The 14,393-nt window shown below is 44.6% G+C and overlaps 1 protein-coding gene and 1 non-coding gene across 2 annotated transcripts in view; both read left to right on the top strand.

Moving 5' to 3' along the window:
• LOC142803154 (uncharacterized) overlaps positions 1 to 14,393 on the top strand; it is a 169,370-nt gene that overhangs the window by 69,983 nt on the left and 84,994 nt on the right. The window contains exon 6 of the mRNA XM_075888253.1: positions 2,248 to 2,313. Within this exon, the coding sequence (XP_075744368.1) occupies positions 2,248 to 2,313 (66 nt within the window). The remainder of the gene's footprint in view (positions 1 to 2,247; positions 2,314 to 14,393) is intronic.
• TRNAT-CGU (transfer RNA threonine (anticodon CGU)) lies at positions 7,782 to 7,854 on the top strand. Its single transcript has one exon. It is a non-coding gene; the product is annotated as a tRNA-Thr (tRNA).

The raw sequence follows: 14,393 nt of genomic DNA, 5'->3' as shown, positions 1-14,393 counted from the left end.
AGAGCATCACCAGATTGCTACTCAGGAGAGATAGCCTAGTACAGCAGCTCCAGTGACTCACCGCGTTCCAAGGACCTTTCTTCTCCTGATGGATCAATCTTCAAGTTCTTAGTGCTGTCTTTTTTAGCACCGTCGCTTGAAATCCGATAGAACGTTCATTGTTGTTTTGAACATTTTCGTTTTGAACCGCTTCGTTTTGATCACTTAAAACGGAGTAATTTACATGCGTTTTTGGTCCTTGCACATTATACTTGCGCATAAATTTATGTCAAATATAGATCTGTAACCACAGGCCAAGTAATTTCCAATGGTACTTGACTGCACCCAAGCTGTTCAAATATGTTATATGCGTTCTCTTTATAAAAATTGAGACAAACTGCCTCTTAGTTTGATGCAGTCATTGAGCACAAAAAGCGCGAACGAACATTTACCATAGGACGAAGTGACGTTGAAAATTGCAATAAAGACAACTGAATCTTTCGCCAAACCGAAGTGTTTTAGTTACCATGCCAATGGTGGCTACACTGCTGCATTTTGGTGTTAGCACATCGTGCTCGTCCAAGAGAATTGCAGCTCACTTAGACTGACTCCAAAAATGTATTTTGCCCAGATTGCTCACTAAGAAATTGACTGACCACACTGTTTCTCATTTGAACTCACTGACACTATACAAGACGTCTTGACCTGAGTCTTTCATGAGTCTGCTGGCGCAACGTTAGCTTTTGTGATCATTGTGTCAGTGCTGTTGAACGGAAATGTTTCAGATTTATGCTCTGCCATACGCCTTTTGGAGCTTGCACCTTCAAATACTAGTGAGAATGGTTTTTTTAGAAAGCGTCAATAATGAGGGAATCAAAGCTTCGGGTTAAATAGATTACGGGGTAAGTAATAACACCCCGGCCTAACTCGGCCTTCTCGCCAATAAATATTGAGACGGCGCAAGAACGCTACTGCTTTGAAATATGCTTGTATAGACTTGAGTTACGAACGTAAGGCGATGTAAGTCTGAAGGTGACGCCGAAGAGAATACATGGCCACTGGTTGGCTGTAAACCGTGGATCAAACTCAAACTCATTAAAGAAGTATATTTTGCGCCTTAGGATCACTGTCTCATCGATATTTCTCTCTACCCTACTCGGTCAAATCGAAAATCACGAAAATATTACTCAACCAGGCTCACTCAGAATCGTACTCACTGCCCGATCTGAGTCTTACAATGTTGACTTTTAAGTAGGCTAGTCGACCTATAGTAAACATTGATGCATTTCTGTCGGCATTTAGGTCTAAGCGTGGTAATAAAGCAGAATTTATTTACGTTTAGCATAGTTCACTCGGAAATGAAATACGCCGCCCTTATTTGGAAACCAAACCAGCAATATCTTATTCATGAACTTGAGGCCATTAAAAACAAAGCAGCTTGCTCTATCACATGAAAATGTTCTCGGCTATGAAGCATAACAGCTAATAAAACGTCGTTGAAGTTACCTACTCCAGAAATACGTAGGCTTATCGCATTGCTGTCTCATTTCCACAAGCTTTATTTCAGTGAGTCATCTTTTTTACATTCACAGATTGAACCAGCTCATTGCATTTTTACACGCGTGAATCATGCTTACAAAATACAACCCCTGTTTGCCCGCACTTTCTTCGTGACTCACGATTGTTTCTTGCGATTTACAATTGAAATAAAATACCAAGTGATGTTGTAACTGTGCGTGATCACGACACGTTTGTTAGCAGGTCAATGGACATGTGGAATGTAGAACCGTAACTTTTTGTGGCTCTTTTTCGTTTAGTCGCCAATATTACATCAGTTATCCAAGACCTCGTTTCATGCCATACTGAGTGCTACATTGCATTACTATCTCTTCTTTGGCGCGAAATTTGTTTCTGCATTTACCTTTTTATTATTTTTTTCGTGTTCTGTGTAAATATTTCTGTTTTGCACATAACCCTGTTGTATTGTAATGTAATGCTCAAATGGGCTTGCAGGGTATATGAATAAAAAAATAAGGAAACAATGAAAGGTGACTTTATGTAGTGTTTTCGTCTCTGAGTGGTCCTCGGGAAACCAATGTTCAACTGCAGAAATAGAAATGGGAGTAACGAAAACAGCGCTTCATGAACTTAAGAATTTAGAAAATGAATAACAGAATTGAGGATAAACAAGTGCATTAATAACGACGTTTTTACTTCCTAAAGATGGCAAGCTTTAAGTACGGCTTATTTATCTCCATTCAATTACAGCTTCCAAAGAGGCAGAGTTGACCGGCGCAGGTGAAGGGACTACGACAAGTGCCCCGGAAACACCGAGTCAGTATGAACTTTTTTTTCTTGTTGTTGCTTTATCCGCTATGGACCTATTTTATGTGTGTAAACAGTAGTAGGCACCATCCGCACGATGAGGCACTTGTAGGGACGTCGTGGCGCCGGTTCCGCCCAGCCAGCGCTTCCTTCATTTTTTCAGTGCCCGGGCAAATGGGCGTATTCCAATGGGAAGCGGCCGTCAGTGCTAGTGCGACATTTCACCGCCAGGCACCGCAACTCGATTAGAGATACCTCCACGCCGTCTCTCGGGCAAATGAATGCCACGGCGGCATTTGAAGCTGCTATACGGCTTGGTTTTCGATTGTATTTGCATTGTTTAAGGTGTAATAGAAACACGGCAACGAGACTCGTGAAACACTTGTTGTTCTGGACACCCAGCTCAATTCAAAGGCATGCGTCATTCGCGAGTACTTGATCTAGGCGCTCACTCGTCGTCTGCTAGGCCGATACCAGATAGCTGATGCCAGTAATCCGCGGAAGATTGTTTAGTCACCGTGGCGTTTGCTTGACTGAGAGTTTTTTTTTTTTTTTTTTTTGACTAACCGTTGAAAGTTGATTTTTGAGAGAAACCTTTGCCAGGAGCAAAAAATAAAAGCTTGGGTGCCTAATGTTACCCGATGCTTGCTACTCTCTAAAGGTGTAGCACATTACGCGCAAGCCTGGAGTTCATGCACTAAATAGCAGAAAATGGCACTAGACAGCTTCCAGGGATACAGGTCATCATCCGTTGTCTTCGCGAAGCATTACATGTGCCACCGAGAAAAATCAAGTGACAGAAATTTATTTAGAAATACTGTCAACCCTCTATTGAGGGTCATTACAGGAAAGGTACGGCACACTGTACAAACAAATTGGGGATATAACTATACATCTCCCAATGATAAACCAGGTATACATATATACAAATCCGTGAAAACTCCGCACTTCAAACGAAAAACACACACCCTGATTCGCAATGCAACAAATAACAATCGCAATAATATTTACAATAAATCACTTAAATGTAAATCAAGTAAATGCACAAATTCATTATTATCACCCACATTTACTATGTTACTCGGTAACCCATTCCAATCTTCAATGACATCGGGGAAAAAAGTATGACGGTACGCCTCTGTTCGTGCTAAATAAGGGTGCAGTACTCGTGTGTGGTTTGTCCTCTCGCTTCGTTTCCCCGGTGGTTCTATGTAGTCATTTCTGTTAATTTGAAACTCACCTTCTAATAATTGAAAAAGAAACTTTATTCTATTTTTGCGTCTGCGCTTGTGGAGCGTCTCCAGATCACATAGTTGTAGCATTTCTGTGACTGAGTCGTTCTGCTAATATCTCGAGCATATAAAGCGAGCTGCAAGCCGTCGTATGCGTTCAAGTTTACTTACAAGCACTTTTTGGTGGGGGCTCCAGACAATACTGGCATATTCCAGTATCGGCCGTATGAAAGTTTTAAAAGCAAGAAGTTGTACGTCCATAATAGCACCCTGCAGTTTTTTTCCTAATATGTACAATTTTTGTGACGCCCTAGAGCAAACATAATCAATATGTGTGTGCCACTTTAGGTTAAGCGTTATTGAGAGACCTAGGTACTTAAATGCCTTAACTGTCAACAAGGTGTGATTCCTGATACAGTATTCAAACGAAATTATCGTTTTTTTCCTAGAAATGTGGGTGACGGTAGATTTCGAATAATTGATTTCCATTCCCGAAGCCTCACACCATGAGTGTAATTCCTTTAGACATTCGGCAATGTTCAATTGGTCCTTCCTACCAGTCACTCGCGCGTAAATTAAACAATCATCAGCAAACAGTTTGAGCTTAACATGTGATTTTGCTATACCTGCGATATCATTGACATATATCAGAAACAATAGGGGCCCAAGAACCGAGCCTTGTGGAACCCCAGAAAAAACTTCTAATGAGCTAGACATAGAGTTATCAATTTTCACGAATTGCTTACTGTCATTTAGGTAGGCTTTAATCCAATTAAGTAAAAGTTGACTTAGTCTAGCGCAGTGAAGCTTATACAGTAATCTGTCATGAGGTACCTTATCGAAGGCCTTAGCGAAATCTATGCAGATGACATCCATTTGTTCATTCATATCTAAAGCTGTCGGAAAGTCATGAATAGTTTCGTTAAGCTGTATTGTAGTTAAAACTTTAATCCTAAAGCCATGCTGATAAGGATAAAAGTAGTTTTTATTTTCTAGGAATGTGATAACATGCTTGACAATGACATGTTCCAATATTTTGCAGCAGATTGATGTGAGTGATACGGGACGGTAATAATTGGCGGACAACCGATCACCACTCTAAAACACAAGGACAACTACAGGTGTGCGCCAGTCCGATGACACTGAACTAGTACAAATAGATTTTTGAAAAATAACTTCTAAGTAGTAAGATATCCACTCCGCATAACGCTGCAAAGAAGGGGTGGGTATTTAATCAGGCCCGCATGCTTTTTTGGAATGAAGAGACAATAGACTATTCAATACTCCTTCTCGACTGATAGTAATCTCACCCATCGGCTCAGATAAGTGGCTTATTACATCCTCTGTTTCAGTGACACATCTGCGTCTTGTAAAAACTGACTAAAAAAATGTCAAGACTATCTGCAATATCAACATTCTTCGTCATGATTTCATTTCCACGTTTCAGCTGGTCAATTTTATCGAGCCGATTGAACGTATAAAACCAGCACTTGCGAGGTGAATGTTCAATAAAAGAACTCCACTTTTGTCCAAAAAAGCGCGCTTAGATACCAACAAGTATTTCTTCAATTCTTTTCGTACACGTGCTATATCCTGGAAGTGATGGTTTCTTTTCCTCCGCAGCCTTTTTAATTTTCGCTTTTTGTGAATAATATCTCGTGTTATCCACAGATTGCGCTTCTTAGTCTGTTTTACTCTACTAGGAACGAATTTGTCGATGCAATATTTAATAATATCTTTAAAACGTTGCCACAAATCATCAACTGTTTGGCGTTCGGATGCGTGCTCAAAATGACCAGATGAATACCCCAGCATGTCAAGAATTGAAGTGTCATCCGCGTTTCTGCAATCTTTTACTTGCACGGTCTTATAGGTTCTAGCTCGTGAAACACTCAGTGGAATAGTAACAGAGACCAATCTATGATCAGAAATTCCCTCATTAACACAGATATTATATTTGCACAATTTGTTTGAAAGCAACACCAGGTCCTACACTGAACGAGACGAAGATGTCATTCGTGTATATTCGCGCACTATTTGGGTTAAGTTAAAGAGGAACTATGGCAGGTGATTCCAACTTCTGGGAGATTGAACAATGATATCATCGGGAAATAAACAAGAAAAGCTTCATATGCGGCGTAATTTCTGCTATCATTGCCTATGTTTTGAACAGGCGCTGTTAAAGTCTGAAGTCTAATGCCGAGTCTCAACTTGAGCGAAGGTGACATGCATGAAAAATGTGGCCTGTGGTCAGTTGCTTGAGCTTGTCTAGGTATTCGTGGACGTAATGTTGTAGCCTCATTATCCAGCTGCTCAGCTTTGTTTATTTTTCCTCCCCTCTCGCCTCTTAATTAGGTAGCGAGAAGAGTGGAGCCGAATGCCTGTGTGGTGCCCATGGGCTCCCATTCAGTTTCGGGGCGTAATGTTAGCGTTGCACACGGCAATGATCGCGGTGGAGCGTTGTTACTGATAGACTCATTTGTTGACTGTTCGGATGCAGCGCAATGCCGTTTAGTGATATCAATTACCATGTTGCCAAACGTGACGCGTAGTCTTAAGCCCCCACTACTTATAATCTGTAAAGTTCTCGGGTTGTAAATGACGGCCACATATTAGACAGTAGTACGAAGATTTATTAGGAGACCAATTGTGCTGCCTGATTACTACAAGCACGCTCTCCCCGAACACCAGCGGAAGCTGAAATTTCACGCAGCTACAGCCATAGGGTACATTAAGGCAATAGATTTATATGCCTCATCAAAAGCGAAAATTGATCGCCGGTGGCGCCCGCGTCTTCTCGCATCAACGGCGTGAACATGGGTGATGCGAGAAATCATGATTACGTAAACACATCATGGTATGACGTCATAAATCATAAATATTTATGACGTATTGGGAGGTCACATAGCCTGACGGCATCATACAACATCTTCGCTTAGTTGAAATGGGCCAATCATGAGAACAGTGCATAACCAGCAGAGGGGCAGAAAGCTAGCTTTGTCTCCAATCTTTTAGACTTTAAGAAAACCATGTTGTGTGCAGAAACATCTCGGAGGGAAGTAGAAAACATTCAGTGCAGTGAATCGGAATAAAACGAGGATAGTCTTTGTCTTTCAGTCGTTTCAGATGAATCCATAGAGAGACCGGCAAGCCTTTTTTTTTTGTAACTAATGAAGAATGGAAAAAAAGAATCTGATTTTTTTTCCGTCAGATGTGCAGAATGGTAGACAGCAGTAATGTATACTGAGGCATGCACATAATGAGGTTGCAACAGCTTCAAAGGAAAAATAAAACGCGAATGCTCCAAAACTCGAACGCATATATCGAACAAGTAGCACGGACCGACAGAGCCAGGTGAAAACAGCGCGCCGCTACGTTCGTCTTACTTTTCATCCTCCCTGCATCCGTGAAAGGCGAGAAGAACGACTGCAAATTAACTCGGACTAAAACACGAATTCGCGAGCTCTTTAATACGCGTGGCCGTTAACACCAGCATCCCTTGGATGGATAGATGGATAGATGTATCCGGTTGTGCCCTTAAAATCAGGTGTTGGCTCACGCCTGTAGTCTCCTCGCGCAGCACCATCATGTGGCAGCGGCAGGCGGAGGCAGAGTGCGTGCTCGACGGCCTGAAGAGAGCGTTCGCCCGGTCACTGAAAAAAAAAATAAAAATAAAAAAAGGACGTGCTGACCCAGCCCAAGACTCGGAACCACACTCTATGGTTACGTAACTGGAACATGCTCCCCAACTGTAAGGTGGCTACCCACCCCACCGACAGGCTCCCCGACGCGGTGTTCTCCGAGGCAGCTTCGCAGCTGCCGTGCCAGTTGTCTCCTGATAATAGATGGTGGGGCGAGCATTGGGTTGAGCGGAGCCTGTGCTCCGCGACGTCACCACGAGCGCCTGAACATATCAGCGGCGCCTGCCTTTGCTTAGAGACATAGCGTAGGTATATATATATATATATATATATATATATATATATATATATATATATATATATATATATATATATATTATATATATTATATTATATATTATATATATTATATTATATATTATATATATATATAATATATATATATTATGAGCTGCCCGCTCATAATAAGTTCACGTGCTACGTGACGCCAAACATGCGCATAAGAGTGTTTTCACACTCGTTGTTTGGCTTATAGATGGCGCTGACTGTCGCTCCTACTTCTAAATTCACAGATAAACCCAAAAAAGTGGATGGAGGGAGTGCCGCTGTAATAGCTCAGTGGTTAGAGCATCGAACGCGTAATTCGAAGGTCGTAGGTTCGATTCCTGCTTACAGTTGGTAATTTTTTCATCCACTTTTCTTTCTTCTTATTTACATTCCATTAATGTTAATAACTTCCCCTGTACATTCCTTGGCATTACTGTCTGTTATATCTCATATATATATATATTGCCCCAATCCCAATAGCGCTCACCTGACATGAGACGCATGAGTCGAAGTTGACCAGCTGGGACGTTTGCAAACTGAAGCTTGTAGAGTTATTCAGCAGGCCATTTGGGCGACAGCAGGCAGCGAGGAAAGACCTAGAATGTCGCGTGCAGACATCGACAGAATCATATGTATCTTACATACAGGACGTATGGGGCCTCTGTCGAAAGGTGGACGAGAACATGAGCGAAACTGACAAAATCGCTCATATATTAAAGGGAATTGCAGATGACGCCTTCAATCTGTTGATCGTTAATAATTGCTCCACCGTCGACGCGGTTGTGAAAGAATGTCAGCGCTTCGAGCACGCCAAGAACCGTCGCATAACCCACCAGTTTGCGCGTCTGCCTAATACTGCAGCCACTTCGACCTGCGAAGACAGCCCCAAGTTCACGCAAGCTACATCGTCCGAAAACGTCACCCGAATCGTTCGCCGCGAACTCGAAGAATGGCTCCGGCAGCCATCGCCTCCGACGGTCCTCAAGACAACGCATCTACGGTCTCCCTCATTCAAGCCGTCGTTCGCCAAGAAATAGCCAATCTCGGCATCACACCTGTTTGCGCTGTTCGTACTACCGAGACCTCGGCTTCTGCTAACCAGATTCCGGTGTACCCTTCACGCTACACTTCCCGCTACCGGAACCCTGCTGAATGGAGAACGTCGGATGATAGACCGATGTGCTTTCACTGCTCTCGCGCCGGCCACATTGCACGCTACTATCGCAACCGTTGGACATCTAATTCATCTTAGAACACTAGGACATGGCGCCGCTTTGAAGGCAATTCTCGCCGCTTTTCTACTCCGTACGATCCACAGCCTGCTCCTAGTAACGTTCAGGGCCGAAGGTTCGGCCGGTCACCATCACCCCAAGGCCGCCGATCTCTCTCGCCGATGAATTCTCGATCCAGGTCCCCTGCACGACCTGGGCCCTCAACCTCGGGAAACTAGACCATGCAGCTCCCGGAGGTGACGCTGCATTAACGACCGGTTCTGCAAATCCTCTGTTGACGATTCCTACACGCCGCAATATTTTGGACCTCTTGGTGGATGACGTTACCGTTACAGCCCTCATAGACACTGGCGCACAAATTTCAGCCATGAGCGCTGCTCTCTGTATTAAACTGCGAAAAGTGATCACGCCTTCTATTAAGTGTGCAGTAATGCTTGCCGATGGGAGCACATCTACCGTTCTCGGCATGTGCACCTCGCGCGTGTGTATTGCTGGGCGCCAGACCATCGTATTGTTCACCGTGCTTGAGCAGTGCCCACATGACGTGATTCTTGGCCTCGACTTTCTCTTTGCGCACTCCTCCCTGATCGACTGCTCGACGGGTCTTCTTCAGTTGGAACTGTCTTTTGACGCCGCTGTTGCCCGTGATGCTCAAAGTCGCCTTTGTGCCACGGAGTTCCTGCATCTTCCGCCGCAAGCCGCGACTTACGTGCAGCTCGTGTGTGATCCGCCTGTGCGCGATGGTGAATATGTCGTTTCACCTATTACCGACGTTGTGCTAAAGCACTCCATTGCTGTCCCGCACACCATGGTGAGAGTACGCCACAACCAGGCCCATCTATTTCTTTTGAACTTTGGTGTCTCCTCGCACGTGCTGACTGCTGGTATTAAACCAGGCGTCATGTCGTCGTTGCAAGAGTGTGATATTTCTGAACTGTCGGCTCAGCAACCTACTCCGCACGTCAACTTGCTCACTGCGCCCAACCTGTCAAGCATTGACATTGCCAAAATGATAGCGCCAGATCTTTCGCCCTCCGAAGCACAAGGCCTCCACCATCTGTTGACATCCTATGCGGACATATTTGATCTTGACAACCGCCCTTTACGCCAGACATCAGTTGTGACCCATCACATCAACGCAAGCGATGCCAACCCTATTCATCGCCGCCCTTACCGCGTCTCCGCTGCCGAACGCTCTGTCATCCAGAAAGAGGTCGAGAAAATGCTCGCCAAAGGCGTCGTCGAACACTCATCTAGTCCGTGTGCATCCCCGGTCGTGCTTGTCAAGAAAAAGGACAACACATACATGGCGGTTTTGCGTCGACTATAGACATCTCAACAAGGTCACTAAGAAGGACGTTTACCCCTTACCAAGAATAGATGACGCCCTTGACTGTCTTCATGGCGCAAAGTTTTTCTCGTCCATTCACCTTCGATCTGGTTATCGACAGATCGCTGTTGACCCACGGGACCGAGAAAAAACAGCATTTGGAACCCCGGATGGGTTATACTAATTTAAAGTATTGCCGTTTGGGCTTTGTAATGCGCCGGCCACCTTTGAGCGCATGATGGATTCCCTTCTGCGCGGCTTCAAATGGTCCACTTGCTTATGCTACCTAGATGTTATAATTGTTTTTTCACCAACGTTCGCAAGCAATCTTGAGCGACTGTCAAGTATTCTCCAAGTATTCCGCAACGCTGGTCTCCAGCTGAACTCCTCCAAATGCCGTTTCGGCCGTCGCGAAATAACTGTACTTGGTCACCTCGTTAACGCATCTGGGGTACAGCCGCATCCGGACAAAATTCGCGCAGTGACTCGATTTCCCGTGCCCTCTTCTCCTAAGGATGTCCGGAGCTTCCTTCGTTTGTGCTCCTATTTTCGCTGCTTCATCCGGAATTTCACCGGTATTGCGCGGCCTCTCACCGAGCTTCTTAAAAAAGATGTCCCATTTACTTGGATTTCGCCTCAAATTGCTGCATTTTCGGCGCTCATTGCAGCCCTCACGACTACGCCAATATTAGCCCACTTCCATCAGACTGCCCCGACAGAAGTTTGTACGGACGCGAGTGGCCACGGAATTGGTGCTGTTTTAGCTCAGCGTCAGTATGGACGTGACTGTGTCATCGCCTACGCCAGCCGCCTTTTATCCCCTGCCGAGAGGAACTATTCCATCACTGAAAGAGAGTGTCTTGCTCTTGTTTGGGCTGTCGATAAATTTCGCCCGTACCTCTTCGGCCGCAGTTCACTGTTGTAACTGATCATCATGCACTCTGCTGGCTTTCCTCGCTCAAGGATCCCGCGGGACGTCTTGGTCGTTGGTCTCTCCGCCTCCAAGAATACACCTTCCCGGTCGTGTATAAATCTGGTCACCTCCATCAAGACGCCGACTGCCTGGCACGGTATCCAGTGGGTCCATCAGGCGCCACAGAGAGAGCTACGGAGGCTTGCTTCTTATCAATATCACACTTTCTTGATATCGCTTCTGAGCAACGCCGCGAACCGGATTTACTTCCCACCATAGAAAGCCTGAGTTCCGTTACTTCATCCACTTCTCTGAACTTCTATTTTCTTCATGAAGGTGTTCTCTACCGCCACAACATGCGCCCTAATGGTCCTGACCGCCTTCTCGTCGTGCCTTCCCATTTGCGTGTAGATGTTCTCCGACAGCTTCACGATGAACCTGCCGCTGGTCACCTGGGAGTCACCCGCACTTATGATCGCGTCCGGCGCCGTTTTTTCTGGCCACGCCTATATCGCTCTGTGCAAAAGTATGTCGCCAGCTGCGACCTTTGTCAACGTCGAAAACGACCAACATCGCTTCTAGCTGGCCTTCTTAACCCTATTGAGCTCCCTGCTCAACCATTCGACCGCGTAGGGCTCGACCTTCTCGGGCCATTTCCCACTTCCACATCCGGGAACAAATGGGTTGCCGTGGCGACCGACAACGCGACACGTTATGCGATCACCCGCGCTCTTCCAACCAGCTGCGCTACCGATGTCGCCGACTTTCTCCTGCATGACATCATATTGCATCACGGCGCTCCTCGACAGCTCGTTACTGACCAAGGCCGATACTTTTTATGTCGCGTCGTCCAGGATATCGTACGTTCCTGTTCCACGAACCACAAGTTCACAACGGCATACCATTCACAAACTAATGGACTTACAGAGCGCCTGAACCGCACTATCACGGACATGTTGTCAATGTATGTTTCTCCAGACCAACGTGACTGGGACGCAACGTTACCCTACGTCACCTTCGCTTACAACTCCTCCAGACATGACACCACAGGCTATTCCCCGTTCTACCTTCTTTATGGACGGGAACCCTCTCTACCTCTTGATACACTCCTTCCCACTAGTTCAAGCTCCCCTGTCACATACGTCCGCGATGCCATAGAGCGAGCCGACGCAGCACGACAGATTGCCCGAGAACGACTCATACTTTCTCAAGCCTCTCAGAAAGATCGATACGATCGTCACCACCGCGAAGTTTCGTATGCACCAGGTTCTCTCGTACTCTTGTGGGCCCCATGTCGTCACATCGGCCTTTCAGAAAAACTTTTATTTCGTTATGACGGACCATACAAAGTCCTATGCAAGATCACCAACCTCACATACGAGATACAGCGAGTCGTCGACGAAGCGCACTCAACCACCACCCACTGTTGTGCACGTGGTAAGACTGAAGCCTTATGTGTCACCCAACACTCCCCTTTCGTGACAAGCGCCGGGTCGGCGCTCTAACGCCGTGGGGTAGTGCCACAAGGCAGTAGTGGGATTGGGGCATAAAGCGCTAGAGGGTCCCTGCCTGAAAGAAAGACTACGAAGTGGATAGAGACTGGTGCCAGCCTGCCAGTGTGTCAGGCATTGCCATCGCCTGTAATCATCGTAAATATCTGCAAATATACGTTTCCTTGTGAGATTATATATATATGTATATATATATATATATATATATACATATATATATATATATATATATATATATATATATATATATATATATACCTGTCTGTTAGATCTCATTAATATTGTGTTTTAAAAAACGAGCTTTCAGATATAAACCTCTTTCCTTTATTTATTAACGAGGGTCTCGTACTGGCAGACTTGGTGTCATTAGGTTGTATTCGAGGGACTATTGGTCAGCTGCCCACTCGTATTAGGTTCACGTGCTACGTGACGCCACACAAGCTTATAAAATGGTGTTTCGCACTCGCCGCTTGGCTACAGGTGACTCTGACTGACACAACCACGCTTAAATTCACATATAAACCAAAAGAAGTGGGTCGGGGAAGGCCGCTGTGACAGCTCATTTGTTAGAGCATCGAACGCGTTATTCGAAGGTCATAGGTTCAATTCCTGCTCACGGCTGGTTATTTTTTCACCCACTTTTCTTTCTTCCTATTTACATTACATTTGTTGTAATAACTTCCCCTATACATTCCTTGGCATTATTGTCTGTTAGATCTTGATAATGGCGCTTATTTATAGACCTATTTCCTTTACACACACACAATATATATAGATATATATATATATATATATATATATATATATATATATATATATATATATATATATATATATATATATATACCGTTCAATGTCAACTTTCATGTACAGTGTCATCATCAAGCGGTCCAGGTGTCGTATAGTACTTATCGAAATGTATGGCCTGCCTAAAGAAACACTAAAGACAAAAACGATTTCAGTCAGAGCGAAAGCTCAGTGTATGACAACGTCTCAAACGGCAATATTATCAACAGCAGTGCTTTACTTAGCAAGAAATTAGGCTAAATGTACTACACGATCGGCCTCATCAGTGGGCTATTCATTCTGGGAATGATCCCGATGACGTGACAGCGACCGAATACAATTAATCGGTAGTAATCAAACCAGCTGCAATAAAAAAAACTACCGCGCATCAAGAGGCGTAAAAAATTCTGTTTGGCGGTTTATGTTTGATTTATACAAAAAAAAGAACCACCGGTACTTACATTGAGAAATGACGCGAGTGGTATAAAAGTTCTATTTTCACCATGTTAAACTGCACAGGTGGTACCATCGAACGGGGCTTAGTTGAACCAAGCACTCCCACCATCTCGGAGGTTATGACAGAAAATTCTTCAACGAATGTTGTGTCTGCTGAGGCTGAGTGGCTACCGCTATTTTCCCACTGCTGCTTCTGGTGACGGCGGCCGCGCTGTAAAGCCGGGCAACGTTTTGCCCGCCAAGAGGGATGTGAGACAATCGACTGTCAGGCGGGAAATTAGAAGTGCGCTAGCGTGATGCGGACCACTAAAATGATGTTTATTTAAAAAAAATCGCTTCTTAAGCACAATTTAAAAACCGCTATTTCAGCAATCAAAGTCGTCTGAATATTTGCCTTCAGTGTCCTATTAAGCGAGTGACCCGTGTTTACTCGAAAATGGGTAGAGAACAAACATAAGCTGACACGTATGATTGTGCTCAGCGGGAAATACGAAAGTTCAGTGACCGTGATTCTAGCCTTGTTTTTTCAGAAACGGCAAAGTGGGAATGTTACATAAGTCGATTTCTCAAAGAATTACTCAACCAATCATTCCAAATAGTTAATCAATCGGCCGATCAATACATTGACTGATGATTCAATCACTTTCATTTACCACCTCCT

Source organism: Rhipicephalus microplus, chromosome 3, assembly GCF_043290135.1.
Source record: "Rhipicephalus microplus isolate Deutch F79 chromosome 3, USDA_Rmic, whole genome shotgun sequence".
Lineage (NCBI taxonomy): Eukaryota > Metazoa > Arthropoda > Arachnida > Ixodida > Ixodidae > Rhipicephalus > Rhipicephalus microplus.
This window is presented reverse-complemented; position numbering and strand designations above follow the sequence as displayed.